We start from the raw sequence: 26362 nt of genomic DNA on the forward strand, positions 1-26362 counted from the left end.
TATGATTCATGTTAAAAAAAATAATATTAAAATAATAATAATAAATAAATAATAAATAAATCCTTAACAAGTAATTTCTGTATTTAGATAAAAATAAATAAAACAATTCACGTGTTATGATTGATTTAAACGTTTGTTGAACGCCAAATGCACAAAAAGTTAACTTTCCGTAAATTTTCATTCCCATAAAATAGTGCTCCCATTTGGTAATGTTTCTATTTCTATTTCTAGTATCTTATTTATTGTTTCTAATTTTGTAAGAAGCAGAAGTGTTTGGTAACTCATGTTTCTAGTTTTTTTTTTTTTTTTTCTCAAAACATAAACGACAAAAGTTTTATATTTTTAATTTAAAATTTTGGAAAATAAGAAACAAGAAATTATATATATCCACAATAATTATAAAATTAGCATGCGAGGCACACAACACATGGCACCATGAAGAATTAGTTTTCTCCTGCACTCTTTCCCTTGGAAGAGCATAAACTTCTTGTGAACAGTAACAGTTCATAATTTTTTTTTTCCTTTAAGAACTTTGTTCATTTAAATAAGTCATTCCCTACTTTCCCCAATTAGTTTTTCTTTAATCATGCCAGATAAAATTTAGATCAACAACTGTAGTTAAAGAGTTCCTTAATTATAGCAATTAACATGATGGAAACAACTAATCTGATTCTAAAAACACAAGAAATTTTAGATTAAAAGTCAATTAATGAGATATCTATTACTTTATTGGATAGTAAAAGTTCAATCTTACCTCGATTTGTAGTATGATGAGTACCATTAGCCAGGCATGACATGACAGCCCACCCTTCCACTTCAAGATTTGAAAAACACCTCATTTATTTCAACTCTGAGAGTTGAGGCACCAAATTTGAAAAACCCAGTCGGCTGCCAAAAGTTGAGAATCTAAGCTCATGATTTTTACTAATAATGCAGGTATTAGCCATGGATTCCATCAATCAATTTAATCAATCTTCAATTCAGATATATATATTCTTTAATGCTTTGTGTATAAAAAATAATTACGTAATGATTAAAATGTAAAACTAAACAAAATTATTTCTCTCACCGGCTTGGTAAGCTTGGTAGCTGATCCATCGCTCAACACATCCAATCATCGGATCAATCAATCAATTGATTTGTCAAATGAAAAACCATCTCGTGTCTGAGTAGTTTCATCTGCGACAGAGATCAATTGTACGATAAGTCAACAATACATCATATCAATATGCAATGAGTAGTCTTAGAAGCAAAAAATTCTTACCAACTTATGGGCCATACTTCTTTTAGCAAGCCAATCGAAGATGAATCCTTGAGGGTAGTACACTAAGGCCTACCGGCAACCTTGTTAAGTTTAAGTGTGGATCATCGTTCAAAAAATGATTTGCAATCTTACATAAGTCATCAGGGGCCTAGTAAGAGTTTTGCATTGCAATTTATCAAATGGAATTCAAAATCATCTGGAACGTATAAAGAAGTAGATTAATGCTCTCCTTGATCTACTAGAAGGTCGAGTATGTACAACTGTTCACGGTGAGGTACGAGGTACAACGACAATATATTCTCCATGACGTTTTTAGTAGACACCACGGAATCTACAAGCCAACCTCTAATCTAAAAAAGCTTCACTAACAAACGGAAATTTTATTAATTGAACAGGTAATTGCATCACAATATGATATTACATGAAAAGTTTTATATTGTACTCCGCTAGTGTTACTAGTACCAGCAAGTAGTGAATTAAAGCAGAGAGATAATTGAGATACCTAGCGTCGTACAGAATTCTTATTTCCTTTAATTTAAGACAAGGTGAACCTAGGCTGTTGAAACTATGGTACACGGCACTCCTGTATATTCCATATTTCTTTGGCATACTGTGCAATTGTTCGGTCACTGCTGAATTTTCCACTCCCAGCTGTGCTCAATATCGACATCTTCAGCCACAACTGTCGGTCCCTGCAGAACGCATATGTTGTTAGGCAAATCTTGTTTTTGCTGATTGGATGGTCTAAGATTGATGTTTAACCAACAAGCAGCAGTAGAACAAACCCAAAAGCCATTAAACTTGACTGTTATTGTTGAAGGCATGATTTCGAGGAATCTTGCGAAAATTGGAAGTTTACGAAGACTCAAAATATGGAGGCTTAGTCAATTATAATTAAATATATAGGACATGATGCTTCACTAGTAATGTAGTAGAGGCTGAGTGTATCATATTGTATAATAAGAATACCTTGATTATCTGTGCTATGGAGAAAGAAATAGTGCCTAACTGGCTATCAAGGAACAAATCTCTCCCTATCTGCGTTCACTCAAACTCTTTGACTCACTGAAGTAGCAAACCAATCCAGCAGTAGGACGCTCAGAGAAAACATAATCATTTAGACAAATTTTCCATGATTGAGAAACAACCATTGCCCTTATGCTTACATGAATGGTTTATCCGTTAAACTAAAATATCTAAATGACAAACAATTAATAATCAAAATCGATGAGATAATTTAGCAGCATCAGTTAAACTAAACAACCAACCAAGGGGGGAGAAAATCTAAAAGAATCAGTTTCTTACTTGTAAGCTTCATCTACTTTTGCCTGTGCATCCATGTAGGTTGAGAAGTCATGACCAACAAGAAAGTAATCACCACGACCATAGCCAGAGTTCCCCTCAAGGGAATCCAAGAGAGGGCCATAGTCATAGTTTCCAAATGCACCACTCCTTATAAACTGTTTGGCCTCTTCAAATCGAGGGTCTGGCTTAAACTGCATAGTAGAAACGGAAAATTAATTCGAGTACAAAAGGTAGAAACTCTTCAAAAGAACGTTGTTGTGAATTTGAAAATTTTGTAATTCGGAGTTTTCCAGAAAGATGTAAGCAACGGAGCATGTCATACAATCCAAAGTTATGCTTTGAAGGCACTTTCATTAAATTTTGATTCCATTCCTAGGTCAGGAGCGGGTAAGAAGTAAGAATAAGGACCAGTGATTTGAATTTGGAAACACAATGGATTTGAGGTCCACCTCCCAAGTCCTTTGGTAGCAAACCCACTGTCCACTTTCATTAAGGTCCTCAATCAAGCACAGAGTCTTTATAGGAAGCATGAAGACCATTACGAGTAGAGCATCAGTGTAATACAAGTTTCAAGTTCATAATTTGGAGTGTCCAAGTCTTTCCTTTTAAAAAAAATCTTTCATCAAGCGCAAGAATATTTGCATCAAGAAAATAAAAAATAATTAATTAATTGAAGCATAAAAACTAAAGTTTTAGAAAAATTCATGTAGACTTCATCAAATCCTTTTTTTTTCAAGACTAGAGCATTTACTTAGACTTTTATTTCAATGTTGAAAATTTTGTTAAAACAAATCTAGTTTACTTGAACATTTAAACTGAAGAACGAAAAAGAAAAGTTAATATGAATAATACTAGCAAAGTGAAGAACGAAATAATTGAATCGTGATTTTGATAGTTAGATGACATATTACGTGAACCAATTTTCACAAGGAAAAAAAAAAAAAATACTGAACATAAAAGAGGAAGGCACACACCTGCCCAAGCTCTCTCTCTTTCCGGAGCCTAGGGACATCATCTGCTGTTGCACCAAATAGGAAAAAGTTCTCGTCTCCAATTTCCTCTCTGATTTCAACGTTAGCCCCATCCAATGTTCCTATTATGAGGCAGCCATTAAGGGCAAACTTCATGTTGCTAGTGCCACTAGCCTCCATGCCAGCAGTGCTGATATGCTGTGATAATTCACTTCCTGGAATAAGCTTCTCTGCCACAGACACATTGTAATTTGGAACAAATACAACCTGAAAATATTGCCGAGACAGCAGAGTTAAACAGAAGTAAATGCTTTAAGAAGCCATTAAGGCTCAACGTGGGTAATCATTTAGATATGGTTTTATAAGAACTCTCTTTTTTCATCTTCTGTTCGTGTGTTTGAAAGGTGTACCATCTGATAACGCTACACATTTGTAGATTTTAATTCTAAAGAAATATCTCTACATACGAGAATAAATTTATAGAAATTAATAATAATTCTCAGCAAGAGCAACCACATATTTAAAACATATAAATCTAAAACCACAAAGAAAATGCCTACTCGATGAGCGAAATAGCTAAAACATCATAATAAGCACATAAGAAAAAGGAGACACGACGGTAATCCAGAGGAAAAGTTCAGAATAACTCCTTTCTTGCTTTCTAACTTATTCCCTCATGTTATAAAATCTAAGAGAAATGAATGCAACAATTTTAGCACCAATTGAACATTCAAGCCACTAGCGAACTAACAAAATCATGCATGAAGATGAAAATACTAAGAGCCCACTTCAAAATATATACCTTCAAGTAGCTATTGATCTCAGGATCAGTGTTGACAACTGCACCAACATCATTTACCAGCTTGACTATCCGCTTGGCATTTGTATATGTAGCAAATGCTTTTCCTCCAATCATAATAGTCCGTGGAGTGGTTTTTTTCCGTTCTTCAGGACTCAATTCCTGCAAAAAAAAAAAAAAAAAAAAAAAAAAAAAAAAAAAAAAAAAAAAAAAAAAAAAAAAAAANCTTGCTCAAACTGGGTGTATATATTGAAAGAGTAAAAATCAAAGACTACTTAATTAAACATTCATATTCCACTACTGGTGAAATGGTACCAGCACAATAAGCAGGCAACCTATCTATATATATATATATATATATATATATATATATATATATATAATGAGCACTTTTAGAAGAAAAGGATTTCTTGGCTATTATGAAAACTCAGATATGATTACAGATGCTATTAAATACACGATGTTTCGACCCCCAACTCATACATCACTTATTTGTTCGGCAATATAGTGGAATGTAACTAAGGAGTATTTTATACCTTTAACTTCTTGTATCGATAAATTGCACCCAAGATATTCAGCAGTTGCCTTTTATATTCATGTATGCGCTTAACTTGTATGTCAAATAAAGTATTTGGGTCAATGCTAACGCCAGTCACTTGCTCTATATACTTTGCCAACCGCACCTTGTTAGCCATTTTAGCAGATGCCCATTCCGCTTGAAGATCTGCATTGTCCGCAATCTTTTGGAAGGAACATAGCAAGAATGAAATTAGACTAAAGAAATTTTGAATTCCAAATAAGTAGTAGTCAAGACGTACTTTTCGGAGACCTGCAAGCAGGTCAAGGTTGGTCACCCAGTCTTCTGTTTTCAACCATTTGGTTATTATGTTACCGAGGTCAGGGTTGCAAAACTGGAGCCATCGGCGTGGAGTAATGCCATTTGTCTTATTTTGAAATTTTGTTGGCCATATTGTTACATAATCTGCGAATAACTCAGCCTTTAAGATATCAGTGTGCAACTGCGCAACACCATTTACCTACAATAACAATAGGCAAAAGGAATTAATAATATGAGATCCTCCTCACAAGATTAACTACAGCACTAAAATCTTAAAGGTGAATTCTAAAAAGCTAATGAGAACCTCACTCTACGGAATACAACAATGCTTGAATAGAAGAAGAAAATGCATAAAATATTCTTTCCCAAAGTAAGATTTCTCACCGAATGCGCAGATAAAACACACAAATTAGCCATCCGAACAACTGGCTTCTGAGGATTATTATCCAAGATCCGCAAACTGTCTATCTTATGCTCAAGATTATTTTGAGCAGCATGGATCATTGCAACAAACTGTAAGGTTTTTCCAAGCTCTATAAGAAATAATCTAAGTAAACGAAATTAAGTGTTGAAAGAAGAAAAACAACTTTGATTCTAAAGTGAGGCTTGTACCCTCTTGTCAATTTCTTCAATAATTTCCATATGGCGAGGAAGAAGCTTCCACATCACATGTTGTGACCATTTCTCAAGTGCTTCAGGAAGGACAGTGTGATTGGTATAAGCAATAGTCCTGATCCAGTTTTCAACATAGTCCAATTTAGCTTCTAATTCCAAAACATAATAACCTAAAGATCTCATATATACATTTCTTACACCTTGTAGTTATATCCCATGCTTCATCCCATCCAAGATCTTCATCATCCATTAGTAATCGCATCAGTTCAGGAATTGCAAGGGTTGGATGAGTATCATTTAGTTGCACTGCAACTTTGCTAGGAAACTCAGACCACTCCCATGAATCTTTCCCCTGCTTTCTCTCCTTAAATCTTGAAATTATGTCCTGTAATTGATTTGGATATCCTTGTCAGATGAGGAAAAAATACCAAAGAGCAGGCAGCAAACAGATGCACGTAATCATTTTTTACGGAGAACAGGTGCACATAATCAACGAAAACATTGACATTCTGAATATCTAACGATTACTAGCAAAAAGCACCTAGGTCTGCAGGAACTCTCAGCCCAACAAACCTAATAATTGTATAACCAGATCAAAACTTTCTTCGTTAGATTATAGGATTTAGATTAGAACTATATCATGCACGTGTTTGCTATCACTACATATACAACTAATACAACCAACTTGATCCTCTCATGACATAAACTAACACTATATCCTCGCCCCTGGCTGGTTCATCACCAGCAGTAGTACCATTTGCTAAAATTCGCACCATTGAAACTCACTAGCCATCCATTTGGGGTTGATTGTATATTTTATAATTGTTAGAAACTTTAACTAAGCCAATTACAATCACAGGCACATTTAACTTGGCATTAATTTTGAGATGCATATCTAAGTGTTACTATCAAAAACGGTTGCAGCAGCAAATAATTGTTTGTTGAAGTTCTGGCTTCATGTTCTTTTGATTCTCATTAGGTAAGGATTTTGAACAATTCATAGGTTACTTGGCCTGGTCATATTTGTTTCTAAGTTCTTGATTTTGTATTTTGTTTATTTTATTTTCACTCACTTTAAGAGTTTGTAACCCTTGAACATTTGTTCTTTTTCATTATATTAATGAGAAGTTGTTCAAAAAATAAACAAACAACCGGCTGTTTTATTTATAAGAATATTCATACTTCCATTATGTTTCAAAAACAAGTATTAGAAATTATATCTTCACCCTATATATATATATATAGTTGCATGATATAGTTACCAAATACTTTTTTTCTAGCACAGTTGTAACTTGCACAAAGCAAATGAAATATGCTTTTGTTCATACTAAAATTATTTAAAGAAGCATATACGAACATAATTTTTTGAACCATCATGAGATTCTTAATATGCCTCAATGTTGAAGGAAAGATATCCCAGGCCAACACAAGACTAAAAAATTGCCTTCGTGAAAAGAAAAAAAAAATGAAGAATCTCCCAACCTGCAGTGACGCACTGCAAAGAAAAAACTGTTGTTTTAGTCGCAAGAGTTTTCCATTCTCTGTAGCATCTCCAGGATATAGAACGGCACATATCTGCAAATGATAATAAACCTGTTAATGTGCCAAATCCATGAACAACCTTTCAAGTATGATAATTTGTAACATACCTGTTGAGCTCTAAAATGAAGCTGTGCAGCAGATTCATACTGTCCATCATTGAATTGAAAAAGGTCAAAATCATCCGCACGTGCTTTTGCTTCCCACAAGCGAAGACTATTAGTGTTCTTGGTTTTGTATCCTGGAATTGGTACATCATAGGCTAGAGCTTGTACAATCTCTCCTCCAGTCCATCTTCGGCTGTTAGGTACACAATGCACAACTTTCACTAAACCAAGAGTTATGCCCAAAGCAGTGAAGTTAATTTTTAAAGTAAGATGATCAATTCTGACATGTATTCTGGCCCTTAAACATTTATAACTACAATGTCTTCTCAAAATGGACTAGTTGAGGCAATTAGTTCAGCCGACACATAAAACTTACGATCCATTGGGCTTGACCTCCACATGACCAAAGAATCTGACAGGGAATACTATATCATGTCTGACAACTTCCCAAGGACTAAACTTCTGCATGATTTTCACAAATACAAGTGTTAAAAGATGTCCGAAGTAGAAATATATTGATTAAAGATTTTCTCAAATGGGAACTTGACCTCAAGCCAATCCTCAGCTACTTCCTCCTGGCCATCCTTAGTGATCAGCTGCTTGAAAAGTCCATATCTGTACCTCAAACCATAACCCCATGCAGGCAAATTTAATGTTGCCATAGAATCCAGAAAACATGAAGCAAGCCTTCCAAGTCCACCATTTCCAAGGGCAGCATCTTTCTCCTATGAAAAGTCATTTACAATATCAACATTGTGCATGTTAAAAGATAAACTATAAACACAGGGCTACTTGACTAAACTCAAATCTAAAATGTGATATTATAGATCAACAAAATCATACATTAGCTATGTGCCAGCAGGATGTGGAGAAAGCATAAAAAGTACAACCTGTGTCAAATTATCAATATATTCATGTGGTCATTGATTCCTAGAGAAGCTAAAGTCAACATTGAAATATCAGAGAATATAAATATATTTATAGTCAGGATATGGACCAACAGTCATGCATGGAATTTTTTGAGTCATAAATGAGCTATTGGTAAAAAAAATATGGTTTTGGTTGCCATATTTGATGGTTGAAAGGATTAAATACGTAGCCTTCACCACTAAATTTCTACTAATGATCGCTTCTTTTCAAGAAAAGCATGCACAGTATTCAGTAGAAGAAAACAAATGGGCAAACACAAGACCTCTTAAATATTGCAGAAAACAGGTTTCAAATGAACAGAACATTGAAAATAACCTGCTCAACCAGTTCCTCAAGATCATGTCCTAATTTATTCAGAGCATCAGCATATGCATCCTGAGTATTCAAGTTTCCGATCGCATTGGTCAAAGCTCGGCCCTGAAGATACTCCATTGATAGGTAGTACGTTTGTTTGGGATCAGCTTTGTGATAATGCAAGTAGGTCTCATTCCATTGCTGCAGAGTGACGGATGAGAAGTAGCACCATCAGTTCAGCCACCATCAATCAAAGTTAGTGCAGATTCATATTTAGATTAAATGAAAAAATGCAACCACTCATCATAATATACTCAATTCAAATATAGTAGACCAGTCAACTCAAATTAGCTACACACTTTGTTGTCTCTTAATGCATTATAGATAAGCCTCTTACAGGAAACACTTGTCAATTGAAATCTGATGATTAGTTTAATCTCCTATCTGTAATCTTAATTGTTGCAGAATGCTTTTAATCCTTGATAACAAGCGTAAAATGTGAATGCAAACAATCCAGATCAAACGGTAAATATCTACCGAACGCTAGAACAAAATGTTGAGCCTTGATGCGCATCGGGACAATTAGAAAGCATTCAATAAGCAAGGTTCGACTGTTAGACGCTCTTTAGTAGTTTCATGTTCAAAATCATTTGAAAGATAGTTACACAACACCACAACACCACAATAAAGAACCAAACATAAATCGTATTTCAGAGAGTCGACAAAAAAACATGTCAAAGCATAAAGGAGGATTCGACCAACACACAGGTCAGTAGCAATTCGAGAATACAATTTCAGCACACAAGAAGTTGAAGATTTAGAAAACGTACTTGTATAAGCCGATCGCGAACACTCTCAGCAGTTGCATAATACGCTTGCTCGGGCTCGAACTTGAAGAGAGAGAAATGAGGACTGTAAGCTGCATGATATTTGATATTAGACGCAATCTCTTCCGGCTCTTCGGCTAAAGGATGCGCAACCGCGGGAAATTTCACAGAACCAGTAGAAACCGCACCACCATTAGCATTCACAGTCGCCATACTCAGAGTCTACAACGAAATCAACCTGAAACAAAACAATAACAATGTTGAAGAGAAAACATCTAACAGGAAAAGAAACAGCAAGTCGCAGAACCAAGCCAAGAACAACCGAGAATCAAAATACCGAGCCCTAATTAGAACTTGCAAATCAACAGCAAACAACAGAAGTACAAACTTACTGCTTCAACACTTCAGCTCCAAAATAGCGAGCCGATAACCACAGAAACTCGAACAAGAATGAGATCCAATAATATTCGCACCGAGTGAAGCCGAAGAATCAATAAAAAAAAAGCATAAGCAAAGCAAGCGAGAAAGATATTTTCAGGACTACAATGAAAGTGAAATCGGTGAGGATTCAAAGAAAAACAAACTCAAAAAGGTAATGAGGACAAAGAGAATGGAAGGACATATTTGGAGTTTTCTCGAGAAAATATCAGAGAATCACACATAGAGAGAGAGAGAGAGAGAAAGGAGTGGAGGAAGAAGATGAATAGGAGAGGAAAGTGTAGTAATGGAGGTGATTGAACCATACGTGACGATCACATGGAAATGAATGGATCCAAGAGAAAGAATCGCGGACTTGGGAACTTGGAGATTATTATTATTTTTTTTCTTTTTTGGTAATATATAATTTCTTCTGTTTAGAAAAAAGGCGCGCCCGCCCTCACGGGAAGATCCTGAAAAGTACTTCGACGGTTGAGGGGGAGAGAGACGAAAACCGGTCACTTCGCGGGGTTGGGGATATTTCAGTGCTAGTCCAGTCAGCTGCTTTTTTTCAATTACAAAATTAATCACTGTTCCACCACCACGGACTAATTAAGCCCCATGTATATTTTTCGCCTCGATTGTGTGGTTTTGTCTCGGACCTTAGACAAGGTTTGTCTTCTACAATCGAACATCGTTCCTGCGGAATACAAACTTGCTCAACCACACACGCCGTCTGTGCGTGCATATTCAATCGTCTGCGACACAATCGACTTACCTCTACACTAAGCCAGGTCATTCAGTTCGACCCCAAGGTCTCTCAATGCAATATCGCATCTCATCCTATCATCTCAATCCCCATCGACAGGGTCCATATGTCTTGACACCATCCCAATATATTTATATATATAAATTTTATGTACCGTAAATTTTTAGTTTAGGATCAGCAAATGAATCTCAAATATTTATTGGACAAAAAATTGAAAGTTAAAGAATTTATTGGAGGAAGAAACGAAACATTGCTTATATAAACGTGGAAACCTCTTCCTAACACACACGTTTTAAAATCATGAGATTAATGGCAATACGCAACAGACTAAAGCAGACAATACACGTTAGTGGTAGGCTTGGGCTATTACAAATAGTATCAAAATCAGACATCGGGTGATGTGTCAATGAGGACGCTAGCTCTTAAGTGGGGCGAATTGTGAGATCCTCATCGATTGGAGAGGAGGAGAACCCAACGAGAACTCTGAACCCCATAGGGTAGATTCTGTGATCTTACGTCGATTGGAGAGGGGTGTGTCCAACGAGACTATAGAACCTCATACGGGTCGGGTGGACTATTATTGAAACTTGTTTCCCATAGGATAGGAAACAGAATGAATATGAAAATTCAAACGGTAAGGGAAAGTGCAGCAACGTATTTTGAATAAATGCTGTTTGGGGAATCTTTTGAAAATATAAAATATACAATAAAAACAGAGAGACTTCCAGGACTTGTTACTTCAAAGCTATGGAAAGGAGGCATGAAAAGCTTCACTCTTATCTGGAAATGGCCATAAGTTGGTGACTTATACAGAATGGAATTTGCTGTACAAATCTTCATCCTCCTTATCATCAAAAGAAACATATTGGTTGTTTTTTGCATTTCCACCTGGAAATTCTGCTGAACGAATCGACTCCGAGCAAGAAGAAGATAATAATCTATCTCTATATTCCTTTCGAATTCCCCATAACTCCTCACAACAAGTTTTCATGGACGGTCGAGACGGTCTCAAGGGATCGAGGCATCGGCGAGCCAATTTGAGCATCTTCTCCATGGTTACGGTAGATGCAGAAGTCCTTCTCAGCCTGGGATCCATGGCGATCACAGCTTCTCCATCTTTCAGCTTCTGCATAGCCTGCATCATATTGGATTTGTTTGTTTTTAGGCTCATACCACAACCTTATATTTCTAAAAATACTCATTTGTATAGTCCAAACAGATTTTACTCACCCAAGTTCCCAACAAAACATCTCTTCAATGACTTCTATAACAATCTAAACTCACCGCTAGCAGATATTGTCCGTTTCACTCCATTATGTATCGTTGTCAGCCTCACAGTTTTAAAACGCGTCTACTAGGATGAGATTTCCACACCCTTATAAGCAATCATTTATTCCCCTCTCCAATCCATGTGGAATCTCACAATCCACCCCCTTGTGGACTCAGTGCCTTCGCTGGCACACTGCTCGGTGTCTGGTTTTGATACCATTTGTAACAGCCCAAACCCACCACTAGCAGATATTGTCCGCTTCGGCCCGTTACGTATCGCTGTCAGCCTCACAATTTTGAAACGCGTCTGCTAGGGAGAGATTTCCACACCCTTATAAATATTGTTTCATTCTCTTCTCCAACCTATAAAGAGACGGGATAGACAACTTGACTGAAAACAAATAACTATGCTCCGATCACAATAAGGCAGATCGGAGACCTTTTCCCGTCCGTTATGTCTAGGCAAGGCAGAAACTGCTATAGTTCTTTTTGAGCTACTCTACCCATTAGTTTCTAGAGAGAAATTTAAGACCAGACCTCACACTACAGTAGACAACTTAAACACGTGGGATTTACTTGCATGATATCTAGAGTTCCTAATATGCATTGGTAATTTGGTACCTAATAATGGTCTGCATTAAACAGGAACATACCATGTGACGAAGAAGATGAGTGAAATAAAACACCATACTTGAAAATACATTGGCTTCATTCATTAACATCACGTATTCAAAACTAAGAGTGGGAAGAACGTGTATGCAACTCCTAATGAAATTGTCATGTGATGAGCACTTTCACATTTTAAGAGGCCAAAAAGAATCCATTCAACCCAAGTTTTGTGACATCCCACGTCGGTCGGAGAGGGGAACAAAGCATTCTTTATGAGGGTGGGGAAACTTCTTCCTAACAGATGCGTTTTAAAAACCATGAGTCTGACGGTGCTATATAACGAGACAAAGCGGACAATATCTACCAGAGATGGGCTTGAGCTGTTACAAATGCTATAGAAGCCAGACACTAGGCGGTGTGTCAGTGAGGACACTAGGCCCGGAAGGGGGTGGATTGTAAGATCCCACATTGGTTGGAGAGGGGAACGAGTGTCAGCGAGGACACTGGACACCGAAGGGGAGTGGATTTTGAGATCCCATATCGGTCGGAGAGGGAAACAAAACATTTTTTACAAAGGTGTGGAAACCTCTCCCTATCAGACGCATTTTAAAAACTGAGGTTGACGGTGATACGTAACGGCCCAAAACGGACAATAACTTTTAGCGGTGGACTTAGATTGTTACAAGTTTGCAATTTTATTCATCGTGGTGTCACAAGTTGTAGCCAGAACATAACTCTAGTGAACTAAAAGGACGTGCAGAGAATCTTCAAAATGACATTTGAATATTCACTTTTAGATGCAGGGAAACTAAACTGAACAAGGATAGTCGCTATCTAGAAAATGTAAAGAAGCACCCAAGGTATTGCAGGCAAGAGAATTTGATATAAAATTGCAAGGTATAAAGGATCAGAATTACGTAATGGTGCAGTTAATAAAAGACTTACCCATCTTATAGTTACTCTTTCTTTGACATCCCTCTTTGTTTCAATTGGGTGTCTTCCTGTTATGAGCTCTACCAGCAACACCCCGAAGGAGTATACATCACTCTTCTCAGTGAGCTGATAAGTCCTTAGGTATTCAGGATCCAAGTATCCAGCCGTTCCTTTAACTTGGGTTGATATATGTGTAACGTTAGAATCTTCTGCAACCAGGCGTGCAAACCCAAAATCTGCCACTTTTGCCCGGAGTTTCTCTGTGATTAGGATGTTTGTAGCCTTTATGTCTCGATGGATTATTGGCGCATCTGTCAGTTACATTTAAACATTCAGATTCAGATTTCTCACTGTTTCTTCGACTCAGCAACTGAACAACATGAGCTAGTTTGTATTTTGAAGTGATTGGGATTCTTAAGCCTCTAGCCTAATAATAGAAACTTTATTCGTTCGTACTATTAGAACCAATAGTTCATTATCTAATACTCCTTAAATTATATGTAGCATATTCATTGATATGGAGCTTTAACAACCCAAGCCCACCGTTAACGGATATTGTCCTCCTAGGACTTTTCCTTTCGGACTTTCTCTCATGGTTTTTAAAACGCGTCTGCTAGGGAGAGGTTTCCACACCTTTATAAATAATGTTTCGTTCTAGATAGAGGTTTTCACACCCCTATAAGAATTTCGTTCTAGGGAGAGGTTTCCACACTCTTATAAGAAATGTTTCGTTTCCCTCTCCAATCGATGTGAGATCTCATAATTCACCCCCTTTAGGAGACCAATGTCCTCGTTGGCACACCTCTCAATGTATGGCTCTAATACCATTTATAACAGCTCAAACCCCCCACTCGTACATATTGTTCTCTTTTGGCCTTCTCTTTCGAACTTCCTCTCAAGGTTTTTAAAACGCATATACTAGGAAGAGGTTCCCACACCCTAAGGAATGTTTCGTTCCCCTCTCTAACCGATGTGGGATCTCACAGAAGCACTACGAAATGCATATTAGGAAAATCATGTGCGTACCATTGTACATGTGAAGGTAGGTGATAGCATGAGCTACATCAATGGCAATGTCCAGACGCTCTCCAATCTCAAGGACGTCTCCTCGCTTGCCTGCACAAAAGATATCAATAAACTAGATTTCTGAGTTAAATGCATACATCAAGAAGATATCACAATTCAGAATGATTCATCAAAATTGCTTACCATCGAGATGTTCCCGAAGATTTCCATTGCCAACGTATTCAACAATAATGATCCTCTCATCTCCTTGCTCCAGATAGCCATACAAACGTACCAGATTCAAATGTTCGATCCTTGACAGAGCTTGTATCTCATTCCAGAACGCTTTCAGCAAACACCTCTCGTTCGCATTCTGCCAAAAGTATCAAATCTGTCAAAAATCTAAACCCTAAGCATTTAATGGTCAAATTTATATTAATATGATCACTCGAATCATAGCTTTAGCAACTTTTTTCATTGTTAATCTCAAGTTCGAACTCATGATGAACTCAACCTGTTCCATAACTTCGAGGAATCAACAGAAAATAAGTTTAAACTTGAACTTCGTACCCTTTTGGCTCGCTTTACGGCAACAAGAGAACCGTCTTTGAGCTTCCCTTTGTACACCGTTCCAAACGATCCAGTCCCAACAACATTAGCAGCAGAGAAATTGTCCGTCGCCTTATAAAGATCCTTAATCGAGAATTCCGGAGATGAGAAAAATTCGCTGGGATAGCTAGACGAGGAACCGTATGAACCATACGAATCATACGACTTCAAAGCCGACGAGTTCCTCCCGTAGCTTCCCGTCGAAAAAGCTAAAAATCAAAGAAAGCAAAATCAATCATCTAACTCGCCGAAGAACAAACAAAACGAACCAAAAATCAAGGAAACTCACAGGAGACTTCTCTGCGAGAATTATTAGCTTCTCTGGTGCTGATTACAGATCGATCCGAAGAATTCTTCTTCCGACCGATGAAAATGGATTTAAAAAATCTAGAAACAGCCGCTTTTACGTACTTGTATGAAAGTATAGATTCATGATTCGGCTTGCTTAGGGCACCGGAACGCCGTTCGGCACGGGAGTTGGAACTCTGCGATCTCTGATCCTGGAAGTGAGGGTCAGAGTCGTCTCTGTTCTTCATTTGTAGAACCAAAATTCAGGCGATTCTCGATTTGGAAATCTGATCATCATTATCCGCTTCCTAAAATTTAAGCAGTTGAGAATTTAATGGAGAGATGATTAGATGGAAGCATTTAATTTGAAGTCATGAAAGACTGGGCCTCTTGGTCAAGCACAGAAGGAGTAATGTTAGGGTTAAATTTTGCTTTTAGAGTTCTAAAAATACTGAACATACCAAAAAATTCCATGCTTACGGCGGCGAGATGTCGGCTTCAGCGCTTGACTTTGTCCCTCCGCTGACTGGTTTGCTTCGCCGGCCGCCGCAATGGCAATAATGCGCGGTCTCTCTTCCCGGTTGTTTTTTCGCAGTTTCCTCCGTGATTTTCTCATGAAGTGAGCTCTCTGTTTTTTTTATTTATATTAAATTACAATTTCACTTTTGGAGGGTTATCGTAAAAAATTAACGGCTATGTTTTGGCTTTGGCTGAAAGGACCTATTTGAAAATATCAGTATTTTGCGACCCTTTTAAGAAAATATATGTTATATATATATATATATACACATGTAGGGACTATTCTTTACCCTTTTAGCCTTTCTATTTTCTTAATTTTTAAATTTATAATTTTATAGCTAAGTCGAACATTTTAAAAAATTTATGAATCTATTAAATATAAAATGTATAGTTTAATGCATATTCAATGTAAAATTCAATTTTATGTCTAATAATTCATTAATTTAAAAAGAAAATGTTGAGTATATCATAAATATATTAGATATGAAATTTTCAAATTTCTTTCTTAATTATTTTTAATTTTCAACCTTTTATTAATTAATTAATATTGAACTTAATTTAAAATAAACATAAAATTGGAAGTGGAAAGATATATTTAAAAAAAATGAAAGTTTATTTGTAAAATTAAAAGACAAATTTAACTCAAAACTTAACGAAGCTTTACGAGAAATCATGTGAGGTCCCATATTGATTGGAGAAGGGAATGAAACATTCTTTACAAGGAAACCTCTCCCTAGTAGACGTGTTTTAAAATCATGAGGCTGACAGTGATACGTAACGGGCCAACGCGAACAGTATCTATTAGCGGCGGGCTTGCATTATTACAAATCCACAACGAAGACTTGTCAAATTCCAATTGGTTGCAAGTTTCAAAATCTTCTCGAAGAATTTTCTTTTTCTTAGGAACAAAGGGATATGATAAGTATTATGATGAATGATATGATGGCCTAAGAAATCTTTTGTCCTTGTTACTCTTGTCAAGTCGAGACTTCTGGTAAACGCAAAATTATCCAAATTATTTGAAAGCTCAACTATATTTTTTATTAATTATTTAATTATTTATTTTAATTGTAAAACCTCAAATTATAAATATAATTCTTGAAATTATTAATAATTAAGAATCAAAATATTAATTAATTAATTTAAGATGGGGAATTAAAAAACCAGCCTATACTACCACGTAATGAAATATTTAAAAAATAAATGACAGTTTTTTATTTATTATATTTTTATATTTTAGCCTAATACCATTATTCCTTGGAGATATATTTAAATATTACTTTCTTAATTTTCAAACTATCGGAATAAAATCTTACCGAATGTTTGACTTTTCTATTCTATCCAATATTATTAAAAAAATTATCACATGGTATTTACATAATGTTAAATTATAAATGCAATATGTACTTTATAAATGAGTGCTATTTTATTTATATTTCTACCGTAACTTTTGTTTTTACTTCATTTTGACTGCTAAAATTACTAATGAAACGTTTACTTATTATATCTATTAATCTATCTAATAGTTTAATTATACCAATCTCAAAAATAATAATAAAAATATAATTATTTACTGATATTTGTTTGAAATAGTTTATTTGACATTTTCAACTAAATATTAAAATATTATAGATATGACCTAAAAAGAAATATGATAGTTTATTGTGTCCAAACTTTCTGGCTTTATTATAATAATAATAAGTATTACTATTATTATATAATTTGGAAAATTCTTCTTTACATTATTTTATTTTATTTTTTCCTTTGGTTATAATATCTTTAATTAATTAAAATAAGTTTGAACTTGCTTAGGGGAAAAGGAATGCATAGTCGGAAGTAGGAAAGAAAAAACGTTCGGAGTTGTTTTTCGCAACTAAAGAGAGTCATGCAGCGATAGAGACATGATATGGGGCTCTCGAAAGCTCACATCTTTTGAATCCCATTAAGCAAAGAGATTTCATAAATTACGATAGTCAACACCGACAGAAAAGAATTTGGATAGAGGGCTCGAAGTATCTTTCTAGATTGAGCAAAAGGTAGATCAATATCCTTCGGAATTAGAGTAATCGTGTAACAGCTCAAGCACATCGTTAGCTTATTACGTATCGTCGTCAGCCTCACAATTTTAAAACGCATTTACTAAGGAAAGGTTTCCACACACTTTTATAACGAATGTTTTATATTGTCAACTTTAGTTCATTAAGTATCACCTAGCCATCTACCAGGGAAAAGTTTTCACACCAACCGATGTGTTCGCTTTTGCTCCTCTCTCCAACCGACGTGGGATCTCACAATCAACTCTCGTGGGGACCAGCTAGACGCTGGCACACCGCCTAGTGCCTTGGTTCTAATATCATTTGTAACAATCCAAGCTTATCACAAGTAGATATGGTCTGTTTTAGCCCGTTAAGTGTATCACTATCAATCTCACAGTTTTAAAATACATCTACCAAGGAGAGGTTTCCACACCCACATAAGTAATGTATTATTCGTCCACTAGAGAGAAGTTTCCACACCCATATAAGACATGTGAGAGAAGTTTCCACACCCATATAAGACATGTTGGACGTGAGATCCCACAAATCAATTCTCTAAACAAATTTGTCCATTAATAATGGAGTTAGGGTGACTAATTTAAAAACTAACATATAAGAAATTTCAAATGAGAGCAACCAAAATAGAATTTATACAACAAATATTACATTTCAACTTAGGTGCTGTTCTAAGTTCAAATCTCTCAACATCAGGATGCAGATTCAGAAAATATTTTTTCGATCTATAATTAAAATGGCAGCACTTACCATTTTCACAGTTTAGAGTTCACAATCGGTCGTATGCTGAACAACGAGTGTCTTCCTTCTGCAACAATTTCTCCCGTCCCTTTGTTCTTAATAACCACACTGGTTCCAGAATAACGCCCTTTCTGCCCTAAGAGCCTCGACACTATTTCCAATTCATCCTGCAGATATTCACACTTCGTAATTTAGATTTCATTTTTCTTCTTTTTTTTGTTTGATTTAGAGCTTGTGAAGTGAATCTAGGGAGTAAAGGAGAATGTTATACGTACATCGACGTCGGCAGTCGACATATACGAAATCGACATGTCGACAGAAACCGGCTCCGGTAGGGCTTCATCATAGATTACGGCGCAACCGACTTCATCCACTAGGTTTGCGATCGCACCTGAAGACAGTTTCCCCGTTCGATCCTGAAATGACAAATCGAAAACCAGAGGCGTTAGGCAATTAAGGTAAAGGACCGCACTCCCCCTCCGATTGCGTACTCAATTCAACAGTACGTTGCAAATTCAATCAGTAGGATAAAATCGGCGCTCGAGTGATTTGAGTGCTTAATTTGAAAAATTAGCCTCTGCTCTTTCTTCATCGACTAATACGCTCGCAGAAGAACCGATCGTCGATCGATTTTCGCTACGTCTTCATTCAGAACTAGGTCCAAAATTAGGGCAAAAAGAGTGAAATAGACAGAAAATAAAGTAACAGAGAGTTTCAGAATCATACTGTGAGGCGCGGAGGGACCTTTAGGGTACAAACGACGAGCCCTGGTTCGGAGCGGTCGACTCGGATGCCTCTGAGAGCGAAGAAAGTATAGAAGCATGATTCTCCGGCTTTCCTCGGCCGGACGTCGAGTTTCTCGACGGCGTTCGCTTCCTCCTGACTCAATTCCAGAAGCTGCTTCGTCTTCTCCATGATTTCGCTTTCAATTTTCTTCATCATCTCTCTCGAACCCTCATTGATCAATCCTGGTTATCGAAAGACCCAGATTTTTATTGAATGATCCAGTGCGGTGCAGGAGTATGTACGGTTCGGTGCTCCACTCAAATGGACGGTGGATCCTTTCAAGCATTTCTTGTCTGGACGTCGGATGCAAAAGGGTCTGATCGATTTACATTGCTATTATTTATTAATATTTGTTTTGGTTCTCAAGTTGTCGAGCAACCTGATGACTGGATAGCCAAGTTCCAAATTGGGCATAATCATTATTCACCCCAAACCAAAACCCAAGAAACAAGACGGTTCTAGGTTGCACATCCACACCCCAAACCAAAACCCAAGAAACAAGACGGTTCTAGGTTGCACATCCACACCCCAAGAAGACGCTTCCAATCAAACACTTACCGAATCTACCCTCCATTTTATTTATAATTTACAAAACATTTACTTGGTCTTGTCTATAATTATATGTATAATTACAATTTTAACCCCATTATTTGTATTTATTTCACCTTAACGTTTGAAGTATAAATTTGAGAGGAAAGAAGAGTTTGCCTTTGCAAATTTGACCCACCAACTTTAAATAAGAAAGGGTAAAATTGTCTTCTTTAATATTGTTTATTGAAAGGGGTCTTTTCTGCAAAATCTAAACATTTGGAGGCTATTTTCTAAAATTACTCTTTTTTCTGCTTCTCTCTCTCTCTCGTTCTCTCTCTCGGTAACTATGCGACATGAGTGCCTTGTTCATCTTCAGCCATGAATCTGCAGGGCAAAACTGTATCGCATCGGCTTTCCTCATGTCACCGTCATCCTACCAAGCCAGTGACCGGATTCTGCGCCTCCTGCCTCCGTGAGCGCCTCGCCGGGATTGATCTCGACACGCAACAGGAATCGCCTCTTCAGAAACACCATTCATCATTGGAGCTCCGTCGGAGCAAATCCTTCTCTGCAGCGAAGCGTGATGCGAGCATCGGGCGACTGCAGGTGCAGCATCGGAAATCGTGCGATGTTCGCTCTGGAAACTCCTTGTCGGACCTTTTCTGTCGCGAAGATAAGCCGAGATGTAGGAATCAGCAGGTGGAGATCGAATCCGAGAATTTAGGTTTTGAATTGCATGAGGCTGTGGCAAATGAGAGACAATTTAGGGCATCCGGAGGGACAATTGGACCGGCTCTTGGCACGATCGATGATTTTGCTGGAGAGGAGGCTGAGTTCAAGACGGTGAAAGAGTTTATAGATCTCGAATTTCGGAGGAAGAAAAATGCAGGTCGAGATTTAAGAGAAATTGCAGGGAGTGTCTGGGAAGCGGCTTCAGTCTTCAGCAAGAAACTCGGAAAATGGAGGAAAAAGCAAAAACGAAAGAATCTCGGTAACAATTGCAATGTAGATGCGGTGACAACAGAGGCTATCAAGTCGAGAGTGCTTGAAATTGGAGAGACTCGTTCGGAGGTTGGAGACTATGGATTGGGAAGAATGTCTTGTGATACAGATCCAAGATTCTCCGCCGATGCAGGTAGAATATCGTTGGATGATTCACGGTATTCGTTCGATGAGGCAAGGGCTTCTTGGGATGGATATCTGGTTGGAAAAACTTATCCAAAGATAACGCCGATGGTTTCAGTTTTGGAGGAGGCCAAATTCCCCGGTACTGAATTTGAGAAAGATGATCCTTCTGATGAAGCAGAAGGCTCTCCGAAGAATGTAGGAGATAAAGTCCCTGGTGGATCGGCTCAGACTAAAGATTACTATATGGATTCATTGTCTTCTCTGAGGCGGAGGAAGAGCTTTGATCGTTCAAGTTCACACAGAAAAGGGGCATCGGCGGACTTCGATGACTTGAAATTAATATCAAACGCAAAGGTATCTCCTGCAACTACAGAGTTATTCTATGGTGCAAAGGTGCTACTTACAGAGAAAGATTTGAACAAGTCTCGCTCAAAAGCCACCAGAGATGGCGAATTGAGTGGCACTGATGCTACTTCCAAAGATTCTGTTCTTGATGCAGCTGGAATTGACCGAAAGACGTTCAAGAAAGTGCATAGATGGCGTAAAGTATTAAGTGTTCTTGGTATGATGCATAAGCGAAGTGGTGAAAGCAAGTCTGATGATGAGGAAAGTTGTGATCGGCCTATTGCTGAGTCTTGGGAAAAGCTGAGGCGTGTTGCTAATGGCGAAGCGAACTCTTGCGTTAGCCAGAAGCTCATTCGAAGTTACAGCGTAAGCTGTCAAGATCAGAGCAAAGTAGCTGGATTCAATGGCGGGAATGATTTGAAACTGAACGGTTCGAGGTGGAGAGACGATTTTACGTTGCGGAGGAATCGGAGTGTAAGGTATTCGCCAAATAACTTTGATAATGGCTTGTTAAGGTTCTATTTGACACCATTGAGGAGCTACAGCAGAGGCAAACCAGGAAAGAGCAGGCCAAGAAGTTCTTCTTTCAGTGTCAAGCATGTCATGTAAAAAGGTGCGTCCCTTCTTCTTCCGGGAAAGTTTCTATTATAAACATTATATAGACTAGTTGTTCTTGTTCCTTAGATAAAACTTATGTTCTTATTACGAGCTGGATAAAGCTGGAAAAGTGAAATCAATTTCAGTTGCTAATTGCTTAGTGTTTAGCTAGACCCGAATGTAACCGCCTAAACTCCCTGCTAATTTACTCAAGGTTCTAAAACACGTCTACTATGTTTTAAGACATGTCTACTATGGATAGGTTTTCATACTCTTATAAGGAATGTTTCATTCCCATATCCACCTTAACATTCCCATATCCAACTAAGGTGGGATCTCACAATCCACCACTTAGAGGCCCAGCGTCCTGGTTGGCACACCTTCCTGGCTCTAATACCATTTTGTTACAGCCCAAACCCTTCCTGGCTCTAATACCATTTTGTTACAGCCCAAACCCACCGCTAGCATTCTCTTTGGGCTTTTCCTTCCAGACTTCCACTCAAGGTTTTAAAACGCATATATTAGGGAGAGGTTTTCACACCCTCATAAGAAATGTTTCATTCCCCTCTCCTCTCCTATTCTATTAACATGGGATCTCAAAATGAAACTTTGGACTCTTATCATTTCTTGTTTGAATATGAGTTGCATTACAAACGAGAAACAACTACTAAATTTACTGACAGAATTTAGAATGTAGAGGCTGTTCTGTTTTGCACTGTTCTTCATTAATCAGCGAAGGGTTCCAAGGGGCCTCTTATACTTATACCACTTGGCTATGAAAAGATAGGCAATCAAGTTTTTGACACTCAAGATCACCAAGAGAAAAAAGAAATAGTGTATATGACCGTAGTTCAAATTGTCTGGTATCCATCCAGGACTCCCATCTTTAGTGCTGAATTTGGTGACAATAGTCACAAGTAGAGAGCTCAGGTAGTTTCCAAGTGCGACGGTAGTGAGCGAGAGAGCCGAGCCGAGACTCCTCATGGCATCGGGAGCTTGCTCGTAAAAGAATTCTAACTGCCCAATGAAGGTAAATACTTCAGCACAACCAATAAGAAAATACTGCGGAACTTGCCAGAAGATGGACATGGGCATATGGTCAAGTTCATAGTAGTTGTGCCTTCTAACTTCTCGAAGTCTCACAAGTTCTAAGATAGCTGCAGATAGCATAGCTATAATTGAAATAAACAGGCCAATGCCCATTCTCTGCAGTTGAGTTATGCCGTTCGGGTGACCGGTGTATTTTCGAGCCATTGGAACTATGATTCGATCGTAAACCGGGACCCAAAAGATCACACTCAATGTGTCAAAGATGGAGAGAGATGCAGCAGGGATCTCAAAGTTGGGGCCAATATGAGCATCCATTTTGTCACCTTGTAATACAAATAAAGTGCCCATTTGACTATACACAGCTGCGAATACGATCCCTGTTGCCCATACCGGAAGCAACCTTATGATGGCCTTAAGCTCCTCTACTTGAGTCACAGTGCAAAGCTTCCATGGATTTACCGTGCCTTTTAACATCTCATCTGATTCAAGCTCCACTGCTGCTTTGTCAAAGAACCTGACAAAGACGAAGGAATGAGCGTTTCTTCCTCGATACATATCGCGTATTAACAATGAACATTCTTACATCATTTTGGTTTTCAATTATAAACGAACCTGAAATCATCTGTGTGGTCGAGTTTGCGGCTTCCTACGACAGCAGACTCGTTATCGGCAGTCTCATACAGAGCCTTGTTTTCAGGTACTTTTACTTCATATTTTCTAAAAGACGCCACCACGACCTGACATATACGTGTAAAAGGACTTCCTCCAGGTTTCTGGTTTCGATACAGCCGAGTCCCCGAAAAGAAACTCACCACAGCAATCGCCATAGCCATGGCTGGAATACCAAACCCCCAACCCCAGCTCACATTTTCTTGCACCCAAACTAGCACAGAGCTTGCAATTAGAGCACCAACATTGATTGAAAGATAGAACCAATTAAAGAAAGAGCTCTTGTGCTTCTTCTCAGTTTCATCAGCATCATCAAATTGATCTGCTCCATAAGACGAAACACAAGGCTTTATCCCACCAGTTCCCAACGCAATCAAGTACAAAGCCACAAAACACACTGCACTTTGAGCAGCCGTCGCATGACAATCATCTTTAGCAACACAAGTAGGCTTTAAGCCAGGCACCGAAGCTGACAATGTCAAAAGTGTCATCCCCTGCATAAACCAATCAATTCCAGTATCCAAACATGTCAAAAACATGACAGTATGAGCATCAAAATCGTGTTTCGAAGTGTAAAATCAAACCGTTTGAACTCACAATGACGTAGACGATGGAGAAGGCAGCAATAGTTCGATATCTACCCAAGTAGGCATCGGCTAAAAAGGCTCCAATCAAGGGAGTAATGTAACAGGTTCCACTCCAATTATTAGCATTTTTTGAAGCTGTAGCACTATGCTGATTCAAATGATTCTTAAAGTACAGCACCAGATTCGAGCTCATTCCATAGTAAGCCAATCTCTCACAAAATTCATTTCCTATTGAAGAATCAACCATTAGTTAAACATTCCAGTTTGAATCTCATCAATCCACTTTCCCTACAAACAAAAATTACCTAGAATAAAGGGACAGGCCTTCCAGGTTCCCGTTCGGGTTCTAACAGCCGGATCTCCACGGTAGTCCACTGTTCCATCTTGCGTGTAAATACTATCTTCTTCCCCCATGGATAACCTTCAAGAAACTCCTTCCGCAGCCGAATAATCTGATACTTCAACAGAGTTTCAGAAGAAAAAAAAAACAAAAAAAAAACACGAAGAAGAAGAAGAAGGAGAAAATTAGGCGGCGAACATTACCTAAAGAGAGAACCGCATCCAGAAGGAACAGAGAATCAATTTGAGGAGCTTTCTTTCTACGGAATCATTTAAGATAACGAGTAGGAATCTTACTGTTGAGAGTCCACGCATTCAAAACGAAAATGAGGACGAAAGAGAAGTCTAATGTAAACGCAATGTGGTGGGACAGGTGATTGAGGAATCCATTAAAAGCATTATGAACAAGAAGACCTAGATCTCGGCAATTTGGCATTGCTTGCATCGCTAAAATTGACGGCGATAGAATAATCAAAACCAAGAAACAGAGTGTTTGAAGAGCTTTGTGCGGATTGGATTGGTTTGGACGTCTGGATCAGCGTGGAATCAAAGATGCTGTTGAGATGGCGACCTCGTGTTCCCATTTGCAGAACGATTTGGCCTGCAAACCCGCTGCGTTCATCACTTAACACTAACACAAGACGGGAAGCAATCATACTTAAAATAGTTTTTTAAATTATTAATTTTCTGTCTAATAAATTTTAATTTTAATTTGATGTGTACTTAAAATTAAAAATTTCGAAATTATTATAATTGAAACCTAAACCAATAAATATGTCACATCAAGATTTAATTGAAAAGTAATTAAAATTAGGCATTAATGTGAACATAATTAGTTAGTTTGAAGAAGAAAGTGGAAGCCAGCTCAGCAACTCTTCCAAAGCTAGAAATAGAATATTCCACCAAAAAAAAAAATAATAATTGTAGTCTTCCTTGGACTTTCAATTTGAATTTTCTCATACTTTTTTTAATTAAAAATATACACATTAATCATTTATTTCCAAAATCTCTTTAATTATTTTACATTCTGTAATGCCACGTCATCCGCCTATTGGACTTTTATCCGGTCCAGCCCAATCCAGCTTTAACGACCCAAGAAAAAGCTCACTAGGCCCAACATGATTCTTTAATGGGCTTTCTTTCTCAACTCCGGCCCATTACTTTTAGTTGACATTCATATTTGAATGTCACCTAAAAACAATGCATTTCTACGCACACATGATATAATATCATGTAGCGACGGGGCCTCGAGACGACGTAACCGACTCAACGGGTGAAATTTATATTAGACTTACCGATATTTCAACGAACGTATATTCATAAACCATAATTCCGTTTTAATTTAATAGAGAGATTTAAATATTCTTAAAAATATTAATAATTTTTTTATCGTAACCTATTTATCGATTAAACCGAATTTAAAATAATATAATTATGAAACCGTGAGAGAGTAGCACGCGCGCACGTGGGAGGAGTTCATCACACGCTTTCCAGGAAGCCTTAGAAATGTGAATCACAATTAGCCTGTCTTTTGTCAACTTTTGGAAAAAGGAAAGGCAGAGAGGGGAATCTTTCCTTAAATGGAAAGGGCCCACACCCCATTTTTAATTTATTAAATTAAAATGCCTTTA

General features: G+C 37.5%; 5 protein-coding genes across 6 annotated transcripts; 1 reads left to right on the forward strand and 4 right to left on the reverse strand.

Annotated features, from left to right (window-relative positions):
- Positions 1 to 1624: 1624 nt before the first annotated feature.
- Positions 1625 to 10299, reverse strand: LOC111777292 (alpha-glucan phosphorylase, H isozyme). The gene is made up of 16 exons (XM_023656828.1): positions 9882 to 10299; positions 9493 to 9727; positions 8684 to 8863; positions 7987 to 8163; positions 7815 to 7900; positions 7442 to 7631; positions 7275 to 7367; positions 5993 to 6177; positions 5790 to 5907; positions 5562 to 5690; positions 5158 to 5376; positions 4876 to 5079; positions 4343 to 4501; positions 3544 to 3807; positions 2570 to 2760; positions 1625 to 1956 (listed from the first exon to the last, which is right to left on the reverse strand). Exons 2-16 carry the CDS (start codon positions 9700 to 9702, stop codon positions 1830 to 1832), a joined length of 2532 nt encoding a protein of 843 aa, XP_023512596.1. The 5' UTR covers positions 9703 to 9727; positions 9882 to 10299; the 3' UTR covers positions 1625 to 1829.
- A 925-nt stretch (positions 10300 to 11224) lies between these two features.
- LOC111777845 (calmodulin-binding receptor-like cytoplasmic kinase 1) lies at positions 11225 to 16002 on the reverse strand. Of its 2 annotated transcripts, XM_023657569.1 has the most exons (7): positions 15850 to 16002; positions 15390 to 15696; positions 15062 to 15309; positions 14696 to 14864; positions 14513 to 14602; positions 13499 to 13797; positions 11225 to 11810 (listed from the first exon to the last, which is right to left on the reverse strand). In XM_023657569.1, exons 2-7 carry the CDS (start codon positions 15634 to 15636, stop codon positions 11481 to 11483), a joined length of 1383 nt encoding a protein of 460 aa, XP_023513337.1. In that variant the 5' UTR covers positions 15637 to 15696; positions 15850 to 16002; the 3' UTR covers positions 11225 to 11480. The 2 variants fall into 2 exon arrangements, with proteins under 2 accessions (XP_023513337.1, XP_023513338.1); XM_023657570.1 differs by lacking the exon at positions 15850 to 16002 and having other exon boundaries at positions 15512 to 15672.
- Positions 16003 to 18545: 2543 nt separating this feature from the next.
- On the reverse strand, positions 18546 to 19790 carry LOC111777390. The gene is made up of 3 exons (XM_023656956.1): positions 19426 to 19790; positions 18975 to 19115; positions 18546 to 18866 (listed from the first exon to the last, which is right to left on the reverse strand). Exons 1-3 carry the CDS (start codon positions 19639 to 19641, stop codon positions 18714 to 18716), a joined length of 510 nt encoding a protein of 169 aa, XP_023512724.1. The 5' UTR covers positions 19642 to 19790; the 3' UTR covers positions 18546 to 18713.
- Positions 19791 to 20281: 491 nt separating this feature from the next.
- On the forward strand, positions 20282 to 22257 carry LOC111777389 (UPF0503 protein At3g09070, chloroplastic-like). The gene has a single exon (XM_023656955.1). It carries the CDS (start codon positions 20395 to 20397, stop codon positions 22096 to 22098), a length of 1704 nt encoding a protein of 567 aa, XP_023512723.1. The 5' UTR covers positions 20282 to 20394; the 3' UTR covers positions 22099 to 22257.
- A 425-nt stretch (positions 22258 to 22682) lies between these two features.
- On the reverse strand, positions 22683 to 25364 carry LOC111777882 (protein NRT1/ PTR FAMILY 8.1-like). Its single transcript, XM_023657613.1, has 5 exons — positions 24936 to 25364; positions 24698 to 24844; positions 24403 to 24620; positions 23749 to 24299; positions 22683 to 23650 (listed from the first exon to the last, which is right to left on the reverse strand). Exons 2-5 carry the CDS (start codon positions 24804 to 24806, stop codon positions 22816 to 22818), a joined length of 1713 nt encoding a protein of 570 aa, XP_023513381.1. The 5' UTR covers positions 24807 to 24844; positions 24936 to 25364; the 3' UTR covers positions 22683 to 22815.
- Positions 25365 to 26362: the final 998 nt, after the last annotated feature.

The sequence above is a fragment of the Cucurbita pepo genome, chromosome LG16, assembly GCF_002806865.2.
Source record: "Cucurbita pepo subsp. pepo cultivar mu-cu-16 chromosome LG16, ASM280686v2, whole genome shotgun sequence".
In the NCBI taxonomy this organism is placed as follows: Eukaryota; Viridiplantae; Streptophyta; class Magnoliopsida; order Cucurbitales; family Cucurbitaceae; genus Cucurbita; species Cucurbita pepo.

Coding starts and splice junctions, on each gene's coding strand:
- LOC111777292 (XM_023656828.1), bottom strand. CDS start 9,702: ATGGCGACTGTGAATGCTAATGGTGGTGCGGTTTCTACTGGTTCTGTG. Junction 6,178..7,274: donor TTTGCAGTGCGTCACTGCAG/GTTGGGAGATTC, acceptor AATCAATTACAG/GACATAATTTCAAGATTTAA. Junction 5,080..5,157: donor TGCTTGCAGGTCTCCGAAAA/GTACGTCTTGAC, acceptor TCCTTCCAAAAG/ATTGCGGACAATGCAGATCT.
- LOC111777845 (XM_023657569.1), bottom strand. CDS start 15,636: ATGAAGAACAGAGACGACTCTGACCCTCACTTCCAGGATCAGAGATCG. Junction 14,603..14,695: donor TCTTCGGGAACATCTCGATG/GTAAGCAATTTT, acceptor TCTTTTGTGCAG/GCAAGCGAGGAGACGTCCTT. Junction 11,811..13,498: donor AAAGAGTAACTATAAGATGG/GTAAGTCTTTTA, acceptor AATATGATGCAG/GCTATGCAGAAGCTGAAAGA.
- LOC111777390 (XM_023656956.1), bottom strand. CDS start 19,641: ATGATGAAGAAAATTGAAAGCGAAATCATGGAGAAGACGAAGCAGCTT. Junction 19,116..19,425: donor AGGTCCCTCCGCGCCTCACA/GTATGATTCTGA, acceptor TTGTCATTTCAG/GATCGAACGGGGAAACTGTC. Junction 18,867..18,974: donor TGTCGACTGCCGACGTCGAT/GTACGTATAACA, acceptor GAATATCTGCAG/GATGAATTGGAAATAGTGTC.
- LOC111777389 (XM_023656955.1), top strand. CDS start 20,395: ATGAATCTGCAGGGCAAAACTGTATCGCATCGGCTTTCCTCATGTCAC.
- LOC111777882 (XM_023657613.1), bottom strand. CDS start 24,806: ATGGGGGAAGAAGATAGTATTTACACGCAAGATGGAACAGTGGACTAC. Junction 24,621..24,697: donor GGCCTGTCCCTTTATTCTAG/GTAATTTTTGTT, acceptor ATTCTTCAATAG/GAAATGAATTTTGTGAGAGA. Junction 23,651..23,748: donor GACCACACAGATGATTTCAG/GTTCGTTTATAA, acceptor CGTCTTTGTCAG/GTTCTTTGACAAAGCAGCAG.